The following is a 25449-nucleotide window of genomic DNA, read 5'->3' as shown; positions in this document are numbered from 1 at the left end:
TATAAGCTTAAAGTCTGTATCTGACGATGCTTTGGTTTGCTATTTTATAATAAGGTACGTTCTTGACAGTATTTGTTGGAAATAAACTCTGGGGATCACTTTGGGTAGGCAGCAGAGCAGTAAGTGAGCCAATGATATTCTTTTGTAGTGTTATTTTATAATTCTAGCAAACCAATCAAGCACCACTGAGAGAAAGGTTAAAATGTCATTAAAGAGTAAAAGACGCACAAAAATAGAAATACAGATGAGACAGATGGAGAGTCCAGAAATAAGCCCACACTTATAACGGTCATACCACAAAGGAGGCAAGAATATACAAATGGGAAAAGACAGCCTCTTCACCAAATGGAGCTGGGAAAACTGGAGAGCTACATGCAAAAGAATAAAACTGGACTACTTTTTTACACCAGACACAAAAATAAACTCAAAATGGATTAAAGGTTATACCAAAGTCAACCAGTGGTGTAATTCAGACCTTCACAATGAATCACTCCCCTGGGAGGGGAGCGCACCACAGAAGAGCCTGGCTCTGGACGTACAGCTTTGACAAGTACTGCAGTAATGGAAGACACGTGCAGAGTGTGATGAGAAGCTGAGAGAAGTAAGGGAGTGCTGTATTTGGAAGCAAGAGCCATCTCAAATAGAAAAGCAGTGTGGGAAGGCTTGAGGGAGATGGCACTGAATCTGGTTTCAAGATGTTTTTAGTTTAGTTACAACTTCTCAAATAAAAAACTCATTTTATGCAGCTAGATATTATTAGAGCAGCAGGGTAGCAACAGTCTAAGCTGAGGAAGTGAAAGTCACCAGATAAAGTTCTTGCTTTCAGGGACTCCTTAGAGAATTCTAGCACAAAGTCTTTATCTCTTGAGTTCAAAGAAAAAGTAGACACAGGATTCAATGTCGAGATCTTTTGTTCTGGTGATGTCACCTATTCAGAAAGAAAAAAAACTACTGACCAAATGTTACATTTTTTCCCTATAGTTTGAATAAATTCTAGTAATCTATATTATACAAATAATGCTTTCAAGCACATTATGTAGAGCTACAGTATGGCAAAAATTCTTCCCAAAGGGACAGGATAAACTCACTAAAATCAATAAGAATAATAAAAAATAAAACACAGAACATAAAAACCATTGAATTTATTTTAAATGGGTCAGATTCTGACTTAGACTGATCTGGATTATGGGGATTTGGTTCTAAAGATAAATTTCTAGTCAATAGGGCTTAAGACTAACTCAGACCTCCTGTTTAGAGCTGTGAAGGTAAAACTGCAGACTCGAGGAATGAACAGCTTTCTCTTATGTCCTCAGGTCTAGGGTTTATCTACAGTTGACTTAAACTTCAAGATATTGCTCCCAAATGGAGTAAACTTTTTTGACCTATTCCAGATCTGAATAGTCATATTACTCATTATGTTCTCCATAGCAGAGTATTTAACTTTCTTGCTGCTTCCAGAAATTAATCACCTTAAAAATGTAATATGATGATCACATTTAATATATATATTTGTGTAACAATAGAATAAAAGAATAAAAGTTTAGAAGAATACATACCAAATTATTAAGAGTGGTTGGTTTCTAATGGAGGTGGAACTAAGGAGAAAGTGTTCTTATACCTTTATGTACTTCCGAATGGTTTAAATGTGTTAAAATGCGTATGTCTTTTTTTTTTTTAGTAAATTATAACAAAGCTTAAAAATGTATATATAAATTTTAAAACACTCTCTTGATTAGTCACTTGGTTCTAGGTGCCATGCTAAGGAAATAAGGATGTGAAGATGATTATTCATGATCCCTACACTCAGGAAGTTTAATCTAGTAGAAGAAACAGACAAATCAATGGGAATTTACATTAAATCATCACTACAGTAATAGTAATAATTATATTAATGTATTCTTACTGTGTGCCAAAGACTGTCCTAGGTACCTTTTATTTTTAACTGATTTGATCTTTACCAAAACCATATGAGGTCAGTACCCTCATTTTCCTTATTTTACAACTGAGAGAATTGAGAAAAAGAGAAGTTAAGCAATAAACTTGTTTATATTCATCCAGCTTATTAGCAGCAGGTTTGAGATTTAAGCCCAGGCAGCCTAGACTGTATTGCACCTTCAACAAAAGTAACAACAACAGGCAATATTTACTGAGTATTACACCTTGTTCCCATTGTACATTCTCTACCAACAAGGCACAGGGTTCTTTCTAAATATAAGTTCAATCATTTCACTCCTCTCATTAAAACTCTAATGGTTCTCAAACTCTCTCCAAGAACAAGGCTCTGAAAAATGTCCTACACAGCTGCCCTGTAAGATCAGGTCTCTTATTTCCTTTTTGATCTCTCTTCCTACCACTTTCCCTTTTATTCATTCACTCATTCCATGGCTACCTCCTTGCTGGTCTACAAATTGGCCAGCATATCTCAATGCCTTTACATTTGCTATTCCCTATGTCTGGAACGCTCTTCCTCCAGATATCTGCACGGCACGTGTGTGCTCTCCCTGCCTCTCTTCTTTCAGGTCTCTACTCCAGTGTAATTTTGTTAGAGAGGCCCTAATTTACCTATAAAATAGAATGCCATCAGCCTTACACAGCTTCATTGTTCTCCGCAGCACTTAAACCCTCTAAGGTACTATATACTTGCTATTATCGGTCTCCTTTCATCAGAATGCAAGCTCCAGGAGAGCAGATCTTTGCCTGTTTTATTCGCAGGCCTATCTCTAGCATGTAGAACAGTGTAACACACACAACATGCCCCCAAAATATTTGAGGAATGAGTGACTGATTGATCGATTAAATACGCTAATTTTTTTAAGGAATTTTCCACATCCACAGTCACTACTTTCTTACATTGCATTTACCACTTACTTAATCCATTCTAAAATGGTTTCAATCCTCACTATTTCAAACTGAAACTGAAACTTGAAACTGCTCTTGCTAAAGTCACTAATGACCCCCAAGTTGCCAAACAGACATGCTTCTGTCATTTTACTGATGTCTCCACAATAAGTGACTGCTTTCTCTACACACTCTTGAAATGAACCTATCCATTCTTGGTGCTTTAAACTTTGTTATGTGTAAATGACCACACAAACTTCTCTGATCCAGACCCACGTAACCCAACTTCTAACTTTACATCTCTACTTAACTGACTCATAGGCATTCCTTGCCTGTTCCTATATATTCATCAAACCTGCCCCTCCTTGCTGTGGACTGAATTGCATCCCCCACAAATTTATATGTTGAAGCCCTAATCCCAATGTAACTGTACTTGAAGACATGGCCTCTAAGAGGTAACAAAGTCTAGGAGTGCCTGGGTGGCTCAGTTGGTTAAGTGTCCAACTTTGGTTCAGGTCACGATCTCACAGATCATGAGTTCGAGCCCCGTGCTGGGCTCTGTGTTGAAAGTGCAGAGCCTGGAGCCTGATTCAGATTCTGTGTGTCTCTCTCTCTCTCTCTCTCTCTCTCTCTCTGCCCCTCTCCGGCTCATGCTCTGTCTCTCTGTCTCAAAAATAAATAAAACATTAAAAAAAATTTAAGAGGTAACAGTCTAAATGATAAATGAGGTCGTAAGACTGGGGCTCTGATCTGACAGAATCAGTGTCCTTATAAAAAGAAAGCGTGCATTCACCTGCTCTCTCTCTCTCTCCATGTGTACACACAGAGGAAAGGCCATGTGAGGACACAGTGAGAAGGAGGCCGTCTGCAAGTCAGGAAGACAGTCCTCATCAGAAATCAGACTAGCCAGGACTTTGATCTTGGACTTCTAGCTTCCAGAACTATGACAAAACAAATTTCTACTGTTTAAGAGACGCTCTGTAGTACCTGTAATGGCGATCCCAGCAGACTAATACACTCCTCCATCCTACTCCACCCAACGAAAAACACACCATTGTTAAGTCAGCCAGCCAGGAGTCTTTCTTCTCCCTTTTCCTTCACCCTAACTCTCTACGTTCAATCCACCAATATCCAGGCTTGTAACTCCTTTTACTTCCACAATCCCTGTCTTCAAGTCCCTATCAATTAAGTCTCCTCTAAACTGGTTTCCCTGTTTCCACAGGCACCCACTAAACCCATCTACCACAGAGCAGCCAACAAAACCTTTCAAAAATGTAAATTAAGTCATGTGATTTTCTGCTGAAAACCCTTCATGAATTTCCCTGAGGAACACAGAGGACTATCAAAATTCTTAAACTGACCTGTAAGACTGTGTGTCTGGTCCTGCTCACTTTTCCAATCGCTAATTACCACTTTCTCTTTCACTCTCTACAATCCCACTACTCTGGCTTTCTGCCACTTTCTGAAGCCCAGCTAGCTCTCTTCAGTCCCAGAGTATTTATACTCGCAGTTTCTTTGCAAGGTATGTTTCTTCCCGACAGTGCCACAGCTGGAGAAGTCATAAAGGAGATTTATCCACAGAGTAGATTCCCCTATAATTTCAGGGTACTTTCACAGCTTTCCTATTACATAGCAATTATCTTAATTTACTTGTTTGCTTGAACTCTTGATTGACATCTCTCTCCCTCCTTTAACCGGCTCATCCTTTCTCCTTGGCCTTAAAGACAGAGATCATACCTGTTTTATTCATCACTGTATACCCAAGTCTTACAAGTTCTGACCTACACAGGGCATTGGTGGATTGCTATGTATTCATGAATTTTCTATTTCCCAGTAAAATTTCATAGTCTTTTCCACACATGTTCCATATGTTTCCAATTAAGGGTATGCCTAGGCATGGCATATTAGTTGTTAGTATTGTTGGGACACTTTTTCTATTATGTTTTCTAACTGGTTCAGGAAAGCTATTAATTTTTAAGTTTATCTTGTCTTCAGTTCCCTTCCAAAATTCTTCTTAAACTTCTCATTTTTAATAGATTTTCCTATTTCTTCCTTTCTAATTATGTATGCCCCCATGTCATATTAGACATTCAAAACACCTTTGAATAATAAGATAGCAGTCATCTATATTCTGTTATTTATTCTATCAGAAATTTTGCTGCTTGTTTTGTCATTAAAGTAATGTTGGTTGGTTATTGATAAATTTTATATGTTAAAAAACTATCCAATCTAAGACATTTAGTTTTTAATAGATTCATTTCTTATAAGACTACCAAGATTTTTTACTCTCAACTATTACAGTTTTGCTTACATATACCTTATTTGCTTCTGATGAAGTCCTCTCTGCTGAATTAAATTTATAATCCAAATAATTATATGAATGTTCCAAATTTTTAGGAGAGATATCTAAAATTGCTATGGAGGAAAAAAAAGCACATATTTTTACATAATGGTTTGTTCAGTGTCAAATAACTTTTCAATGTTATATTTTATTTAGAATTTACTTACAGTCATTTTCAACTGACTCATTATTAGACTCAGCTCTCACTTGAAAATTGTTTTCAATATTAAAACTAATACCTCCTTTTGGAAAGTTTTCTTCATTTGGGAACTAGAAAACAGAGATCCATTTATCAGTTTATTTAGTAAAAAGAAACAGTGTGTGTGTGTGTGTGTGTGTGTGTGTGTACATATCTATATCTTTATCTACCTCTCTCTACACACACACACACACACACACACGCGAGCGCGCGCGCGCACACACACACACACAGTTTGTGGTTATAACTTGAGACACAGACAAACAGAAAACAATATATTATGAAGCCAATTCTAGTCAGGGAAAGCAGAGTATACTATATTTCATTTATTCTTATGGTTCACATTTCTTACGTCTCTACAGCACAGGCAATGGTTGTGACATAGTTGGCATTGCCATGCAAGTGAAACTGTATGCAATTTAGACACACTGTTCATAGAATTGTCACCTAAATAGAAGTTTGCATTAACATTAGCCATGTTATGAAATTTTGCTGTTTAGACGTGTTCAAAAAGGATGACATTATCATTTGCCATTGAACGAAAAAGTCTTGTGTTCAAAGAAGAGCAGGGAAACAAAGCAGTGTGATATACCTTATTTGTGATACATAAATAAATCCAAGACTTCTTTCAATAAATATAACATTAAAAATCTAAGTGCAGGGTACCTCTCTATTCTCCTCAAAAAAACCCGTAGGAAATAAGACACAAAAATATCTTTTATCTTCGAATAAAGTTAAGAAACAAGGGTAACCTTTAACAACAATACATTAAGAGGATAGGGAAGAACACAGACTTGGTAATATGAAAGAAAGTCACACCAAAGTACCTATGAGTACTTTGAGAAGTAAACTGATTTATCCCTGTAACCATGGAAACACCTAGAAACTGTGCCATCCACAAAGGCTGCAGAAAAAGTAAGCTACAAACGGCTAAAAACATTTGATACAAGTTTAGAAAGAGAAAAATCAAGAAAATAGTGGGGAAGCAATTACCAAAAATTTATTAAAAATTATATATATAGGACTGGTGGACTTGTATCTGCAGGATAAAGAGATTCACTGAGTATTCAATATACTCAGTATATTAATAAAAACCTGAAAGAAGACACATTACTGTGAAATTTCAGGAATAAAAAATATAAAGAAAATATGCTAAAAATCTCTAGGAGAAAACACTGTTAAATATAAATTTAAAAAGAAAAATAGCAGATCATAACCAATTTCTATATTTAGACTATCAATCAAGTTGAGAATAAAAACATTTACAACATGCAAAGTCTCCCAGATTCCATTCCCCATTCTCTCTTTCTTCAGAGGCACTTAAAGAGATACAGGCAACTCAAGCTAAGAAACAGGCAAAGGTTATCTTTAAGATGCCAACTATACAGTGTAGATTGGAACAGACAGATGGAGGACCTAGGAAAGAGATCCAAAGGAGGAAAAAAATGAATTAACAAAGTTCATCTAATAAGTTTGTGGAGATTCCTGTATTAAAGAGTATTTTATAAAAGGCTTTTTGAGTATGTGAAAAATCTTTACCCCAATATTCAAAGAATACTAAGCAAATTTTTAAAACTGAGACAATTAGAACTAAGAAAAAAATCCAAAATTATAAAAGAAATAAAATGTAACCATAGTATATTAATTGGTTCAGCTATAAAAATATTACAACATTTATAATAAGAAAACATTGAACACATATTTATCTAAAAATTATAATATAGTTATACTAGAAATCTGAAGGAATATAAAGAATTCAGACATAACTTATATTACTTAACATAGCCACTATAATCATTAGTTCTTACTAAAAATAGTATAAAACCATGATAATAGTTAATAAAAGCTCTGGCTCCAGAAACCATGAAAAAAAAAGCACTGATAGATCTGATTACACAAATATTAAAAATGCATTTCTGCGAAAAATCATAAACAGAACCAAAACACTAACACATTAGGAAAAATGACAAATGGCTAAATTTCTTAATATAAAGAGAGCTCCTACAAATCAAATACACAAATAATAGAGAATCCTATATGCTGCAACTGTAAAATTTTACAGGAAAAATTTAAGATCAAAATAGAAAATATATTATTACAGTATTGAAAGCATATCAATAAAATATTGTAAAAATGTCTCAAGATTTATATACACAATGAAATTCCAATCAAATTCCAGCAAATTTCTGTACATGTGTGAAATTGGTAAGCTAATTCTAAAAGTATATGGAAATGCAAAACACTAAAAAGAACAAAGTGGGAAGATTTAGAGATGCATGAAACACATACTTTGTAATATATGAAAAGACTTCCAAAACTACAAACCAATGAACCAGAATAGAAACTAAGATGGACTCATAATATAGAAACACCTGATTTATAGCAAAGAGGGAAACACAAAAGGATGGAGCAAAGATAGTCTTTTCAATAAATGGGGCCGGTCAACTGAATGTCCATATGGAAAAATATGACACTAGATCCACACTCAACACATAAAAATCAATTATAGATTAACTGTACATTGAAGTGTGAAAGGCAAAATAATAAAGCTTCCACATATGAGAGGATATTTTTTTCTTTCTTTCTTTCTTTTTTTTTTTTTAGAGAGAGAGCGTGCATTGGAGCAGGGGAGACAGGGCAGAGGATGGAGGGGTGAGAGAGAGAGAGAGAGAGAGAGAGAGAGATACCAAGCAGGCTCCATGGTTAGCATGGAGCCCTATACAGGGCTCAATCCCACAACCCTGGGATCATGACCTAAACCGAAATCAAGAGTTGGACGCTGAATTTCCTGAACCTCCCAGGAGCCTCATGGAGGAAAAACTTCTTAAACAAGACAAAAAAGCACTGATCATAAAGGAAAGAGTGCAGAATTATATTACGTTAAAAACTGTAAACTTCCATTCATCAAAAAGCATCATTAAGAGTAAAATAGACAGAATCAGGTAAGATATTTGCAAAGTATTCAACTGACAATGAGTATATATCCAATATACAAAGAATTCCAAAAATTAATTAAAAAGATAAATACATAAATTAAAAACTGAGGAAGAAATCTGAACAAACACTTCATCAGAGAGAATATAAAGGCCAATAAGCATCTAAAAAAGGTTCCAACCTCACTGTTAGGCAGGAAAATGCAAACTAAAACCACAGTGAAACACCACTACATATCTACCAGAAAACAAAAACTGTCAGCACCAAGCGCTGATGAAGCTATAGAATAATGAGGACTCTTACACACTTCTTATAGAAATGTAAACTATAACAACCATTTTTGGAAAGCAGTTTGGCCTTACATACTAAAAGCAAAGATATGTATATCTGGTGACTCAACAATCCCACTCCAATGCATTAGAATTAACAGAAGCTTACCATGTGTGTACATATTCATGGCAGTAATGAATGTTCCTATCAGCATTATCAGTAAAACAAAATATAAACAACTGAAGAATGGACAAACTAGAGCATATTCATACAATGGACTAGCACGCCAGCAAGGAAAATGAATAAACTACAGCCACAGGCAACAACATGGACGAATTTCAAACATTCAGTGTTGAACAAAAAGAGTAAGACACAAAAAATACATTGCATATTACTCTATTTACATCAAGTTTTAAAAGCACAATGAATATATGGTGTTTTGAGTCAAAATAATGGTCATCTTTGGAGGGAATAGAAGGGTAGTAGTTGAAAAGGGGTGGAAAGGGGACTTCTGGATGGAGGTTACATGGGTGTGTTCATTTCATGGTGATCACTAAGCTGTGTACTTATGGTCTGTACATTTATTTTGTATGTGCATTCCATTTTAATAAAAAAGAGGAAAAATTTTTGACATTGTTTCAAATATAGGCATATCATTCTCTCTATGACCTCTATGTGGTAGCAATGAGAGGTACCTGGTGTCATACTTAGAGAAGTGGGGATGGGGATAATAGCAGAAAAGAAAAAATCTGTACCTGTTAAATGTATTTTCTATCTGTAATCTGCCTATTTGCCCTTGTCATGATTCCCTAGTCTTTTCTTAAATGAAAAGTAGTCCTTTAAATTCCAGATCCTAAAAAGGCAGCAAATCTTTCAAATAAAATATTTTTCTCTTATTTAGATTGATTTCAGATATCATGCTTATCAATTTACTAAACTTTTTGTAACTTACATTTGTCAAAGATTTAAATATAATCTCTTTATAAAATTTAACATTGACCTAAAGAAAATGATTTGGCAAGGTGCAACTATAAAAAATATTTTTACCTGCAAGAAATCAATCTGCATACAAGCACTAGTCAATTTTGGTGTCAAAAGACAAGAGTCCGTCATGCAGTTTTCATATTCAAGACTATCTGGAAACTGACTGCATTCTAGCTGTGAATTGTATCCTCTGACCATCACAGCGCTAGCAGCTGATCCTTTCACTTTGTACCCTTGAAACTCAACAGGCTACAAGTAAATCATTAAAAATGAGTATTGCGTAAGTATATATTGATATATAGTCATAATGCATATATACATGGAAAAGAAATCACAATTCAGTTCTATTAAATATTACTTAATGTAAATAATGACTAAGTGACCAATACTAAAAACCAGGAAATACTCCTATTATCCTAACATGTTAATTATGAAATATAATTCAGTTATTGATTTAATTGGATTCAAGTTCAAAATAATTATCAGTTTTTTCATTACAAGCATAAATGTATACTTAATGGGCTAATTAAACCAGAAAGATGGGGGAGTGGCTCACAGTTTGTGCGTTTGAGCCCTGGGTCAGGCTCTGTGCTGACATTATGGAGCCTGCTTCAGATTCTCTCTCCCTTTCTCTCTGCCCCTCCCCCACTTGCTCTCGCTCAAAAATAAATGAAAACACTTAAAAAATATCAGAATGACAGGGTGCCTGGGTGGCTCGGTCAGTTAAGTATCCAACTCTTGGTTTGGGCTCAGGTCATAATCTTATGGTCATGAGACTACCCTCAAGTTGGGCTTCATATGGAACCTACTTGGGATTCTCTCTCTGGTCCTCCCCTACTTGTGCGCTCTCCCTTTCTCAAAATAAATAAACATTAGGGAAAAAAACCCAGAAAGACATTGCTCTTTTCTCTATGCTTCCCCTGCACATTATACAATTTTCCATTATAGACTTATCACACTATAGTACAATGAAGTTTTTTATAGTACAATAAAGTATACTAAGCATACTGTAAGCTCTTTGAGGGAAGAGACCTTTTGTTTCATCAGGATATAATGTGCATTTAACACCGTGTTTGGCATAGAGGAGACTGTCAATAAACACGATAATGGGAAAGAAAGTAAGAGAAGAAATACAAGAAGCATTTTCCTTTGTTTAGGCATTTTGTAAACTATCAGTCTTAACAGAGGAGGGATGGTGGGCTCTCTGCCTCCCAGATCTGATCCTACTGCTATGAGAACAAATGACTATGATGCCACTTTAGGCAGGCATGTACTTCAGGGAGGCACTGCCGGCTCCTGGGAGGCTTGATCAGCTTTCAGGCTCCAAATGGCTTTCTCTGCTGCCCCCTTGAGGGCTCTAGGATTTTTACTCCTCACAGGGTGACCAAGCCTACCCAGAAAGTAGAAAATTAAGATGGCTAATAGAGCCAAAGGAATGCACATAAAGGACAAACTTATATCTAATAAATGAACAAAATTATAATAGTACATAATCCAAATATTCTCTTATTTAAAAATGAAGATTCTAAATCACACATTTGAGAGGAAAATCAAATCTAAAATGCTCCTGTATGGGACTTTTGTTGAAAATATTCTGACCTATAAACACACACATTTCAATTTAAAAAGTCTCAATTGTTCAAGACTATATATTTCTGTTTTGTTTGATGGGAAATACACATTCTTCACAAGCAAACAGATACCTTGTTTTCTGTGCTTCTATGTGGATCTCTTCTGTAGAGGTCTACTGGGTTTTAGAAACAGAATCAATACTTTTAAAACTCAACTATTTATATGTTATTTTCTCTATCAATTTTTGATATGTAGTAGGTGGAACTACTTAGACTTGGGTTATATATACTTCTACAGGAGTGGAAGTGGTAGAGCAGACTTCATGTTCAAGGCTATAAAGATACTCATTTTGTTCTCCACAGAACATTCACTAATTATACTTTATCTTCCTGTCCAACCCCTAGGGCGTCCTTCATATATATACACACACACACACACACACATACATATATAGGCATCCTTCATATATACATATATATGAGATGCATTATTAGTTCATGAGTAAAGAGAAAGGGCTCAAGACCAAGGGCTAGCAGTCATTAGTTACTCATGCTCTTAAAACCAAGTTCATTCATTATGCTCACTAACCTATCTATGAAAATTCTAATAGTCGTATAAAAACAGCAGGAAAAGACAGTGGATTAGAAAATCAAAGTTCTTTATAAGTTTCACCTTAGGGTCACAGGTTTCTCTCTCTAGCTGTTTAGGAATAACATCTAGAAAAGTAGTTGCTTCTTTTTCTCCCAAGGGAAAGACCTAGAATAAAATATCAGTAAGTGTGTTAGCTAGAATAGTTTTGTAGGTGATTCACGAGTTAAATGGGAAAATATTCCCAGAACTTGAAGTTTGCCATTTGAAAATACACTTGCCATTTCAATCTTCTGTATATTCGTATGTATAAAAGGTATCCCTGTTCTCTAGCAGATAAGGTATTATGCTAATTAATTTTAAAATTCAGTGATAAAAAATTCTATTTCTAAAATTTTAATTGAATGTTTTAACACTAGAAAAAATTGTGATGATGTAGAAAAAATTATTTAATGTGAATGCAGATTATTTAATTCAAAAATTCATATGAAGTCAAAGAAGGAAAAATTGTACACTGTGTAACAAGTTTATCTAAAGAATGAATCAGAGTGGATGGCTTGCTCAAGCGAGTCAAGCATGCAATCTTGATCTCAGGGTTGTGGGTTGTGAGTTTAAGCCCCATGCTGGGTGTTAAGCCTACTTTAAAAAAAAAAAGAATGAATCATTTTCTAGCAACCATAAAACACAAAATATAGACAATAGCAACTAATCATTTTTAGCTCATCAACTATGTAAAATAACCATAATTTCTCTATCAATTAGACAGAAAAATGAATTCAACTGAGAAGCAATTTTTATGTTTAAAAAATATAGAGAAAAAAATTCCTTAATACACAGAAAAGATAAATTCGTGTATTTCTTCAAATAATGAGTGCTTTCTATTAATAGAAAATTCATTAGCACATCTGCCAACCAAGAAGTTCTTGAAAATGTTCAAATCATATTTATTTTATTGTCAAGTCATATTTTAGAAATAGAATTTTCTAATACAGTGAGTTTAAAAAAATCAATTAGCACAACACCTTCTCTACTGTTTCGTTATGTGTAGCTAATTATAGAAATAAAGTGGCAGTGCCAGTAAGTGTACCCTCAAAGATCACCCTAATTTTAAATTCTGAAAGTTCTTTCTATTATTAATGTACATTAAGAGGATACTCCAGAGGGTTTGAGTACGAAAGGTATTACATAAATACAAATATACTCCTATATTAGTGCTACAGATATAATAAATTCGTTTTGGAAAAGAGCATAAAACCATTTTCATTACTGTTAAGATTACAATACATTTTTTAAAAAACATGCAATTATTTATTTATTTATTTAGAGAGAGAAAGCATGAGTGAGAAGGAACAAAGAGGGAGAGAGAGAATTCCAAGCATGCTCTACACTGTCAGTGCAGAGCCCTATCCAGCACTCAATATCAAAAACCATGAGATCATGACCCCAGCCAAGACCAAGACTTAGACGCTTAACCAACGGAGCCACCCAGGCATCCCAAAACATGTAATATTTATTTTAAGGGGTAACTCATCTGGAGGAAAAACCAGTGATACTGTTTATTTGCAGTTTATACTTTGTGATAACTGTTCCTGAAAGAGTTTAAATATCAACTTTTCAATTGAAAAAGAGCATTAAGAATATGATCATGTTTGGCCCCTGGGTGGCTCAGTCGGTTAGGCGTCCCACTCTTGGTTTCCTTCAGCTCACGTCATGCCCTCATGGTTCAAGAGCTTGCACCAGTAGTCCTATGCCTGCTTCAGATCATCTCTCTCTGTCCCTCCCCTGCTCCTGTGCACAGTGCACACGCTCTCCCTCTTTCAAAATAAATAAACTTAAAAAAAAGTGATCATTTATAAACTAAATTATGCAGTTGCTAATTATGGTTTTATACATTTGCTCTTATTATAAATATAAAGGGTGAAAAATGATTGAGCCACCACAATATGAATTTTATTTCTTTTGTTTTCTTTTAGGCAATAGAGGTGCAGGTGCAGCTGTCAATGACAATTCTTGGATTAAGTAATGCTTGCAAGTTTACAGACTTAGTTTTATAACAAAAGATTTGTTATTTAACCAAATCCCATTGACCACACAGGCATTTGTACAAAAGACAGCAGGATCATCTAAATAAGTATAAAGGGGCAACTAATTACAAATGAGACTGAAAACTAGTGGTGCCTGGGTGGCTCAGGCAGTTAAGCATCTTACTCTTGATTTTGGCTCAGGTCATAATGTCATAATCATGATCTTAAGATTCTCTCTCTCTCCCTTTCTCTGTGTCCCTCTTCTACTCGCTCTCTCTCTCTGTCTCAAAAATAAATAAATTAAAAAATAAAATAAATGAGATTGAAAACTGACAATATAAAATACAAACATACAATTATGTGCCATACCTATATAGATAACTATAATTTCTGACTACTTTACAGGTTAAAAATAAGCTTACCTCCAAAGACTGAAGTGATTCACTTGGTTTGACTTCATTTTCTTTTATAACCTTAGGAATAGAATATTAATATAGAAACAACTAATTAAGTACTAGTAAGTTACAAAAAAAATATGTTTCTCTTAGACATAAGAAATTAAAAAATACCATCACTAATAATCAAAGAAGTAAAAAGTGTTAATTAAACATTATTTTGACTTAGCAAGAATTGAAAATATCTTAGTACTGGTCAATGTAGACTGAAATAAATATTCATATTGTAAAACAGTGAGACTTTTAAATTTGATAACATATATCAAGAACATTGTTCTTAGCCTTTCAAGTTACCAGTTCCACTTCTGGGACTCAACATCTAAGGAAATAACTTAAATGAAAACAATGATTTATGTGCAAAAACATTTACTAATATTTTATTTATCCAAGCAAAATGCTGGAAACAACCTAAATGTTCAAAATAGGGCACTGCTTGTCCAAAGAGCACAGGATATCCATAGGATGGAATAGTAGTAACCTCTAAAAGATATAGTTAACTGCTTGGTAGCAAACCGCCAATGCCAATCTCTGTTCCGCAGGATAGGGTTTATTAAAGTTGTCAAGAATAAGACTTACTTCAGGAGATACCAAGTGAAATTTAGAAGACAAAAGCACAAAGCTGATTAATATGCTTGAAGTGCTTGGTAATTTAGGATAAAAATAAGTACAACACACCTTAATACAGGATGATACTTTGTGTAACCGACAGAAACATCTCGTTTGTCAGATTGCTAATGCTCATACAGAAGGAGGTAAGATAGTTTCTGTACCCTAAGGACCTGAACTCCCAAAGTATGGTGCAAAGGTTGGCCTGACAAATCCTGCTGCAGCATACTGTACTGGCCTGCTGCTGGCCCACAGGCTTCTCAGTAGGTTTGGCATGGACAAAGTCTATGAAGGCCAAGTGGAGGTGCCGAGATGAATATAATGTGCAAAGTACTGATGGTCAATCTGGTGCCTTCACCTGCTATTTGGATACACGGCTTGCCAGACGCCTACTGGAAATAAAGTCTGGGAGGCCCGCAAAGGAGCTGTGGATGGAGGTTTGTCTCTCCCTCATAGTACCAAACGATTCCTTGGTTATGACTGAGAAAGCAAGGAATTCAATGCAGAAGTACATGGGAAGCACATCTTGGGTCAGAATGTTGCAGATTATGTGTTACTAATGGAAGAAGACTAAGATGCTTATGAGAAACAATTCTCTGATACATAAAGAACATAAAGAACTCCAGGCATGATGGAGATATATAAGAAAGCTCATGCTGCTGTACAAGAGAATCCAATTTTTAAGAAGCCTAAGAAAGAAGTTAAAAAGAAGAGGTGGAACCATCCCAAAATGTCTCTTGCCCAGAAGAAAGACAGAGTAGCCGAGAAGGCAAGCTTCCTTAGAGCAAAGGAAAAGCTGAGAGCTAGTAAACCAAACCACAATTCTGATTTTTCAGATTAAAGACAGTAATAAACCTATTCACAAAACTATTTGTATACATCAATCTAAACATATTTTTAAAAATAGGCCAAAAAATTCTGGAAACATTAAAAATATCTCAGTAGGTTGTTTTATTTTTCTTCACTTTTTTCTGTAATTAAAAGAGAAAAAAATCAAGATTATTAAAAAACAGTAATATGAAAAATAGAATAAGATACAAAATGGGGCAAATAAAACATTTTACTTTCTTTTCTTTCAAACGTATCTTTTTGAAAGAGCAGGGCCACATGAACTATTCCTCTAAATACGCTAATAGTATCCCCACTGAGAGACACTAAGTTAGAGGATTTTATTCTAGAATTTCAATGTATGTATTAGTACTACTAGTTTTATTACTACAATGGTTCCCAAACTGTTCAAGGTACTTTGGCGTGCCACAGGGAACTCAACATGGGCTCCATAAGATGTTTTAAATTTAAAGGAAATACAGTGTCATTTGACCTCTATTGATCTCTACTGAATGAACTACTAACTCAAGGTAGTTCCATTTGAACAACAGGTCTTATGTCATTTCTCGCAAGGGCACCATATCTTTGTAAAGCTGAGTTTTCAGAAATTGCTATGATAAAAAAAAATCAATTACCAGGAGAAACAAAACATGAACTAATTATTCCAAGGTTTGGGAAGCTGAGCAGTGACCAAAAATGCATACATTCTATCAGTGATTGTGTTTGTTTAAATATAAAATGCTTACCGCAACTTCTTACTCAACACATCTCCAAAGGCAAGGGAAACAAAAGCAAAAATGAACTATTGGGACCTCATCAAAATAAAAAGCTTCTGCTCAGCAAAAGAAACAATCAGCAAAACTAAAAGGCAACTGACAGAATGGGAGAAAATATTTGCAACTAACTCATCAGATAAAGGGTTAGTATCCAAAAATCTATAAAGAACTTACCAACCCAACACCCAAAAAACAAATAATCCAATGAAGAAAAGGGCAAAAGGCATGAATAGACACTTCTCCAAAGAAGACACCCATATGGCAGCAGACACATGAAAAATAAATGCTCAACATCACTTATCCTCAGAGAAATCCAAATCAAAACCACAGTGAGATACCACCTTACACCTGTCAGAATGGCTAACATTAACAACTTGGGCAACAACAGATGTTGGCAAGGATGCAGAGAAAGCGGATCTCTTTTGCACTGCTGGTGGGAATAAAAACTTGTGTAGCCACTCTGTAAAACAGCATGGAGGTTCCTCAAAAAATTAAAAATAGAACTACCCTACAACCCAGGAGTTGCACTACTAGGTATTTATCCAAGGGATACAGGTGTGCTATTTTGGAAGAGCACATGCACTCCAATGTTTATAGCAGCACTATTGACAATAGCCAAAGTATGAGTCCAAATGTCCATCACCAGATGAATGGATAAAGAAGATGGGGTGTATATATACACAACAGGGTACTACTCGGCCATCAAAAAGAATGAAATCTTGACATTTGCAACCACATGGATAGAACTGGAGGGTATTATGCTAAGTGAAACCAGAGAAAGACAAGTATCATATGACTTCACTCATATGAGGAATTTAAGATACAAAACAGATGAATATACAGGAAGAGAAGCAAAAATAATTTAAAAAGAGGCAGGGAGACAAAACATAATAGACTCTTAAATATAGAGCACAGAGGGTTGCTGGAGGAGTTGTGGGATGGAGGGTGGGCTAAAAGGGCATTAAGGACTCCTGAAATCATTGTTATAACATATCCTAACTAACCTGGATGTAAACTAAACAATGTTAAAAATAAAAAATAAATAAATAAAATGTTTACAGTAATCATTTCATTATACATATATCAAATCATTATGTTGTACAACTTAAACTGATTACAACATTATATGTCTTTTATATCAATAAAAATGGAAAAAATAAAAAGCTTATTAAATTACTGGGATATAATACTATGTTGTTTAATACTACTAACTACTTAATAAATGGAATTGCCAGGTTTGGTTTTTCTTTTTTGGCCAAGGGATATAATGAAAAAAATTAGAGATACAGGGTGTGGGGGAGTCATGAACCAAGACAGCTGGGGACCCTTTATATTACTATAACCTCATTACAAATAACAACATTCTATGCCAAAAATATAAGAATATGCTGATAGGGGAAAAAAAGATGTACCTGTTGAGAATCCTGGTTCAGATGAGGAAACGTTGGTAAAGTGTGTGAAACTGCTGCAGTCAATAGCTTCCTGGCTATAATAGACAAAATGAAATTATCGTATTTATCATACATATAGTAGTGTTTTAAACTTTTTAAAAACTTCTTTCTAGGGGTGCCTGGCTGGCCCAGTTGGTAGAGCGTGCACCTCTTGATCTTGGGGTTGTAGGTTCAGCCCCACATTGGGTGTAGATATGACTTAAAAATAAAATCTTTGGGGCACCTGGGTGGCTCAGTCAGTTAAGCGTCTTACTGTTGACTTCAGCCCAGGTCATGGTCTCACGAGAGATCAAGCCTCCGTGCTGACAGCACTGAGCCTGCTTGAGATTCTCTCTCCCTCTCTCTGCCTCACCCTGGCCCCACTCGCACAAGTGTGTGCATGGGTATACACTCTCTCTCAAAATAATACATTTAAAATAATAATAATAATAAAATCTTTAAAAAAAATACCTAAAACTGAATGAAACAAGAAATACAACTTCAATGTGAAGATAAGGTAGTCTTGAAAATTGTTGATTCTGGATTTGGGATATTTGAGGATTCACTGTCTATTCTCTGTATGTTCAAACATTTTCATGATAAAACTTTAAACAAAAAAATTTTTTGGATACTTTCTAAGTCAATATTAAAAATGCTTCCTTTTTTCAAACGATTTGAAAAATACTGAGTAAACAGCTAATAACCTGTACTAAAAATTCTAAAAATGGAATATTAACTGTTTGAACAAAGCCAAGACCACCACTACATGGCTGCTAAGTGCAAACACAGAAAAGAAAAAAAGAACTTAATCCTATTTCTGGGACTATTTTAAACCCATTTGACTATGGTTGGAGAAAAAACAAAAAAACTTCAATTATTTCCAAAGTGCATCATGCCAGGCACTGGGAAAATGGGAATCCCTTGAAAACGGAGAGGCATAGAATAAACAAACAAACTGCATTAATTCAGATTATGATACAAAAGAGCTTCATAAAGTAATGCAAGATAGGATGATTGGAAAGATCTCTTGTGGTAAGTGACTTTAAGTTGAGATCTGAATATAAGAAAAGGCCACCAGCTATGCATGAGGTAAAAGTGTTCGACAGAAGGCACAAGTAAAAAGATTCTGAGACAGAGAAGTTGGCAAGTCTACTGAATTCAAAGGCCAGGAGTGGCCAGGACATCCCACCTTGCTTCAAAATAGGATTGTTTTTTTCTTAAAAAAAAGAGCATATCCAATCATTCCAATTCCTTCTAAAGTCACCAATACTATAATTTTTTAATCAATTGTTATTTCTGGTTTGATTATTTTCCTGTTAAAATTCAGAATACACTAAATGAAATAAAAATAAGTGGATCTTGGAACTTGATTGCTATTTCTAAAAAGATTTTCAGGCACTGCATGAAAATAGGTGTTTTTTCCTCTGCCTTCACTCAAGAATAAAATTCTAAATTAACATTTCTAAGATATACTCAATTATCTTATAAAAACTTTAATCTACTGAAGAAAATCTTTTTTTTAAAACATATTCACATATCCTAAATTGGTGGTAAAACGAACTCATCTCTAATTCTGTATTAATTTTCTCAGATTGTCTTAAGAAAACCAAAATTCCATTTTGGAGAAATATATTTATATCAGATAAAAAATACAGTCAATCTTCATCACTCATAGCTCCTACCTATGCACTAAAATTTATTTGGAAACCCAAAATCAACACCCTGTGTTTTTGAGGTCATTTGTAAACACACAGAACACAAAAAATAAGTTGCCCAACATGCACATTTCCAACTGATGCAGAACAAGGCAAGACTTGCCTACTGGAGCTTTCATACATAAACAAGTGTCCTTTTTGTCATCTACTTACTACATTTTTTGTATTTGGGGGCTTTTTGTAAGGGACTGTGCTATTTAAAATATTCCCTAAGCATAGTGCTATCTAGTATTCCTAAGTTCAAGAGGGCTGTGGTGTCCCTTACAAAGAAAACGTGTGTTATGTAAATTTCTTTTCTCTTTTTTAAGTTTATTTACTTATTCACTTATTTTGAGAGACAGAGAGAGAGAGAGAGAGAGAGAGAGAGAGAGAGAGAGAGACAGCAAGCAAGCAGGGGAGAGGCAGAGAGAAAGGGAGAGAGAGAATCATAAGCAGGTTCCACACAGTGAGCGCAGAGCCTGATGTGAGGCTCCAACTCACAAACCATGAGATCATGACCTGAGCCAAAAACCAAGAGTCGGACACTTAACATACTGACCCATACACATGCACCATGATAGATGTTTCTTTCGCACATTAGTCATTGTGCTGTTCACTATAAATTCACTGTTAATGGATCAACATATATTAATGTCTTTAAATGGAAACAGATAGAAACAAGATTTTGATCAGCTGATGAAAATGCTTTGACCAGAGGTTTGAAGGAAACTACCCCTAAAAGCAATGACTCATTTTTCACTAATTCAGTGTTTACACTGATTTTATAGAATAAAACTACTATAATAAGAATTAACTGCAATCTTCTTTTCAACTTGATAAGAAAAAAGATTTCTTAAAACTAAATTCTTTAATTCCCAAGACTTAATATTAATATTAGGGATTTATATCCTTATATGATATTGCATAATTATATCAATTCCTACTTATTTTTCATAAAATTTCTCCTTTATTTTTTAGAAAACAAACTGTCAAATGCCACCAAACTACATTTTAAAGAAACCTATCAGGGAGGCGCCTGGGTGGCTCAGTCGGTTGAGCGTCAGGCTTCAATTCAGGCCATGATCTCATGGTTTGTGGGTTTGAGTCCTGCGTCAGGCTCTGTGCTGACAGCTAGCTCAAAGCCTAGAGCCTGTCTTCAGATTCTGTGTCTCCCTCTCTCTCTCTGACCCTCCCCTGCTCTCACTGTCTCTTTATCAAAAATAAATAAAACATTAAAAAATTTTTTTAAGTAATATAATCATGAAATGGAAGGACAGGAAGAACCCTGTGGTTTAGAACTGGAATTAGAGATATCAATATGAACTCATAGTTAATTTTTAAAAGTGTCTTCCAGCAGGGTGTCTGGGTGGCTCAGTTGGTTAAACATATGACTTCAACTCAGGTCATGATCCTACAGTTCATTAGCTTGAGCCCCTCTTTGGGTCAGAGTGAGCCCCACTTCTCTCTCTCCCTCTCCCTCTATCTGCTGCTCACTCACTTGTGTTCTCTCTCTCAAAAAAAGAAAAGTACCTTCCAGCACATGTCTAAAACTGTATGACAGGAATGGATATTTACACACACATCGCTTATATATGCCGTTTATGCTTATATGTGCTTAGAATATCTCCAGAAGGATATGCTGGAAGGAAACTGGGGCTAATTCTGAGGATTGGCCTGAGGGATTGCAGCAGAAAGGTGACTTACTTTTGACTATATTATCTCATATTAGAATTGATTTTACCAAGTACATGTATTACCTATTTAAATACCATGTAATTCTTTAAGTTTGTTTATTTTGAGAGAGAGAGAGAGAGAGAAAGAATGAGCAAAGAAGGGGCAGAGAGGGAGAAACAGAGGATCCTAAACAGCCCCTGCACTGTCAGCATGAAGCCTTCACAGGACTCAAACCCACGAACAATGAGATCATGACCTGAGCCAAAATCAAGAATTGGACGCTCAACCCTGAGCCAACCAGATGACCCAATACTATGCAATTTTTTAATGTAGCCTCCAAAGCAAACACTTTTTATCCTTAGAGTTATACAGAGAACAATTCAAAACAAACATGCCAATCTAACCTTCAGGATTGCTGTCCAGTTCATTTGTCTGCAGAGTTCCTTGTTGTTTAAAGGCAGTAGTTTTCTTTTTCAATATTTCCAAGCCTTCTAAAGCCGTACTGTGTTCAGACAATGACTTTAAAAGGGAAATGTTATTTACTAATCCAGAGAATTCTGAAGGATTTCTAGGAAGATTCCCATATTGTTCACTTTCCTCAGCAGTTTCTACTTCAATATGGTCATGGTCTAAACTAATCCCTCCCAAATCTTCAGATTCAGGAATACACATTTCTGCGTCTTTGAAAATTGGATGATTTTTTCCCAGAGGGTAAAATAAAGAATTAGAAACTTGAGTATTTGATTTATCAAGTGCAATACTTTCTTCAGAGTGATTCTGATGGACATTTAATTGTTGGATACTGATATCACTGCTAGAAGTTGATGGTAAAACCCATTCATCGTTGTCTAAATTACTTCCCATAATAAATGGCTGAGGCTCATCCTGGTCTGAAACTAGGCTACTTTCAGGAGTCTGATTAGTGGCTATGTTTAAATGAGGAATATGTAAATTTGAGCTTACATCTTTAGATTTACTCAGTAGTAAAGCAGTATCATAGTTAATTCTCACTTTTTGAATAGATGTATTAACATCTTCATTATTATCTACATATACATCATCAGTCCACTCTAAGGATGAGTCAAAATTGCTTAATGTGTCACTATACTCTTCTGTTTCTCTTCTAATGTTTCCAGCTTTCCAAGATTCTGTGTCAAAACCCTCATAAACTTTATCACAAAACTGTGATGGAAGAGTCTCTTTAATAGTAAAAGTCTCTGTAGGTTTATCCCCAATAGACGTTAAGAGAGACAAATGTTCACTGCCAACTTTCTTACAGCTTCTATCTTCACATCTCTTTTGAACACTTGGACTACTGTCATTAACCAAAGTTTCCTTTACGCAACTCCCTGATTCCTGGGAAATTCTGTTGTTTTCCTGTGACTCCTCCTCAGTGTCACTGGTTTCAAAATTGCTCAGATTAAAAGTCACCTCCACAAGAGGCTGTGTTACATTGCTCATAGGTTTGGCAATATTATGAAGACTTTCATTTCCAGTATTACTTTCAGAAAGCATGTTGGTAAAGTCCCCAGAGATCCTAGAATTGTTACTTATAGAAGATTCAATCTGTAGATGTTCAGATTCTGGCAGAAACGACATTGGCTGTCTGTACTCTTCTGGTGTTCCACATATATTTATCTCCTGAGTATTTTCTCTAATGAGAACTGATCCTTTTGGACACATCCGGCCATTTTCATTAACAGGTATTTTATTACTTTTTTGAATGTCAGGTTCTGATAATAAGCCCTCATTCTCTACATTGCTACAGGTCACTGGTACATGGTTGCCTTCACAGAGTGAAGGAATTTCCACTTTTACTTCCTGATCCCAAGATTGATCATTAGCATCTACCAGCTTGTCTTCATTATACTTCTTACCCTCTTCAGCACATGTTTCAGAGAACTGTATCTTTTCTTGTACCAAAAGGTCTTTCAAATTTAAATTTATATTGTCTCTCTGGGCCTTGGTTCTCCCTTCTATATTATTTCCATCTTCAGTAGAAGAATGTACAGGTGAATTCTGTGAGGATAAATACATGGCCCATCGACTTTTATTTCTCATGGTTTTTTCTGATGGATGCTGGTAGTGTAAACTTTCTGTGCTCTTCACTTCAGCACACTCCTGTTCAATTATGCACTTTGGTTTAGTAGGAATGTTTATACTTCCTTGTAGTTGTATCTGAGGGAGATGTTCTGTAATCCCAGAATTTAGCTCTTCACACATAGTTGATTTGGACTTCAAAAGAGCTACTATTTGTGCTTTGCTTCTGATATTTTGTGAAACTCCCAAAGAGTGAGATGCCAAATCATCTTTTTTTATGGCCTCATTAGTCAGTAAAGAATCTGAATGCTTATTTACAGAACAGACAGGAGAGCAAGAATAATTTTCTTCATATAGCATTTCTGGGTTGCTCTTAAAAGATGGAGTACAGACAACTGAAGAAAAATGTGAGCTATTTGCTTCTCTGTTCCTGGAAGTGACAATGTTCTCAGGGTCTATTGGCATATTATTTGTATCTTTCTTGCCAGCAACAGAAAACAAAGGGGGTGTGCTATACAAGGGAGAAAGAAAATTAGGGCCAGGTTTCTTAGCCTCAAGTGATGCAGCTGATTCACCATTTTCTGTAATAATCATTTTCTTTGGCACTTGACGTGGTCCTCGAAAACCCTAAAAATATTAAAACAATTATTAGCTATTCCATTATCTATAAAGAAAGTGTAAAATGAACTGGCACCAAAAAAAAGGAAAGAAAAAAAAGGAGTTTGTTTTGCAAGATAAAGTAAAAAGATACAAAATATGTTAAATTAAAATGTTAACACTCATTTGTATTAAGATTCTTCTAATTAGGGTTTACTTTTCTACCTGAATATATACTATGAAGTATCATTTTAATGATACAGAGTACAATAGCCAAATTCACTACTTCTTCGAACAACATTATAAATATATATTGATTTATTATTTTCAACAGAGACACTTACAGTAAACTTCCTTTTTAAACCAGCAGGCTTACATCCAAGGAACCGGCCAGAAGATGTAAACCTCCTTGGACTTAACTCTGGTGCTTCTTTACTGACATCCTGTTTCATAGCTATGCTTCCAGCAACTTTAATCTCCTCAACTGTGATTAAGTATCGATCACCTTCTAAGTCATCTCCAGGCTTCACCTAAATTTTAAAGAATAAATTTTAAAGAATAAATAAATTCTAAAACACAAATTTAAAATCATATACATCTAATTATTTGTTCCACTAGGTTGCTAACACTACTAGCAAGACACAACAGATGTTCAAAAAATAATTGTTAAATGTATGACTCAATAACTCTTTATTATTATCTACTCGTTAATTACCAATGAGTACAAAAAATAATAATAAAGCAAAAAATTTGTCATTAATTTATTTATTTGATAATACACATACGAGAGACCCTTTTTGCATGCAGGAGATATAAAGACAAGAAGGACAAGTATGCCCTCTCTGACGAAGTTCACCAAGAGCTAAACATAATTTTTTAAATTAAGCTATTAAATATAAATTACATATCCTTATATATTTATGTGAACTATCTGCTCATAATTGTAACAAATTAAATATTATTATACATTAGTAATTGCTTAAAAATCATAAAAGCATTTTAATTACTTCAATAAACAAAATATTTTTTTAATCTTTATTTATTTTTGAGAGAGAGAGAGACAGAGCATGAGCAGGGGCGGGGGAGGGCAGAAAGAGAGAGAGACACACACACACACAGAATCTGAAGCAGGCTCCAGTCTCTGAGCTGTCTGCACAGAGTCTGACATGGGACTCAAACCCACAAACCATGAGATCATGACCTCAGTTGAGGGTGGGTGATGATTAGCTGACTGAGCCACCCAGGTGTCCCATAAACAAAATATTTTAAAAAAACAAAACAAAAAATCTCCCAAACATAGCACTTGCCACCATCTCTGCAGCATAGAAATAAGATTATTAAGCTAGCTGGTAAGACGCAAAATCTGTGTCTTATCTCAGATAATGCACTTAGTCTTTACTAATGAAATGATTTTACATGAAATAATAACAAATCATTTAAAATGAAATAAAAATCATTTAAATGAAAATTCAATTAAATAAACTGATTTAAAATGAAATAACATTTCATTTAAAATAAAATAATTTCATTTAAAATGAAATAACTAAGATAGTGCTTTTCCTAGACCTTGTTTATGATAATTTTTAAAACATCACAACC

The 25449-nt window shown here is 34.9% G+C and overlaps 1 protein-coding gene across 2 annotated transcripts in view; it reads right to left on the bottom strand.

Annotated features, from left to right (window-relative positions):
• The window catches only part of ZGRF1 (zinc finger GRF-type containing 1), an 81184-nt gene that overhangs the window by 45010 nt on the left and 10725 nt on the right, over window positions 1-25449 (bottom strand). The window contains exons 4-10 of one of the 2 annotated variants that reach the window (XM_029918264.1): window positions 24195-24380; window positions 21618-23880; window positions 17828-17901; window positions 14173-14223; window positions 11811-11894; window positions 9630-9815; window positions 778-928 (exon numbers count right to left, since the gene is read on the bottom strand). In XM_029918264.1, coding sequence (XP_029774124.1) covers window positions 778-928; window positions 9630-9815; window positions 11811-11894; window positions 14173-14223; window positions 17828-17901; window positions 21618-23880; window positions 24195-24380 — 2995 coding nt within the window. The remainder of the gene's footprint in view (window positions 1-777; window positions 929-9629; window positions 9816-11810; window positions 11895-14172; window positions 14224-17827; window positions 17902-21617; window positions 23881-24194; window positions 24381-25449) is intronic. The other variant, XM_029918338.1, reaches the window with a different exon arrangement.

The sequence above is a fragment of the Suricata suricatta genome, chromosome 1 (genome assembly GCF_006229205.1).
Source record: "Suricata suricatta isolate VVHF042 chromosome 1, meerkat_22Aug2017_6uvM2_HiC, whole genome shotgun sequence".
Classification (NCBI taxonomy): domain Eukaryota; kingdom Metazoa; phylum Chordata; class Mammalia; order Carnivora; family Herpestidae; genus Suricata; species Suricata suricatta.
The sequence above is the reverse complement of the archived record's forward strand: the minus strand, read 5'-3'. Positions and strand labels throughout refer to the sequence as shown.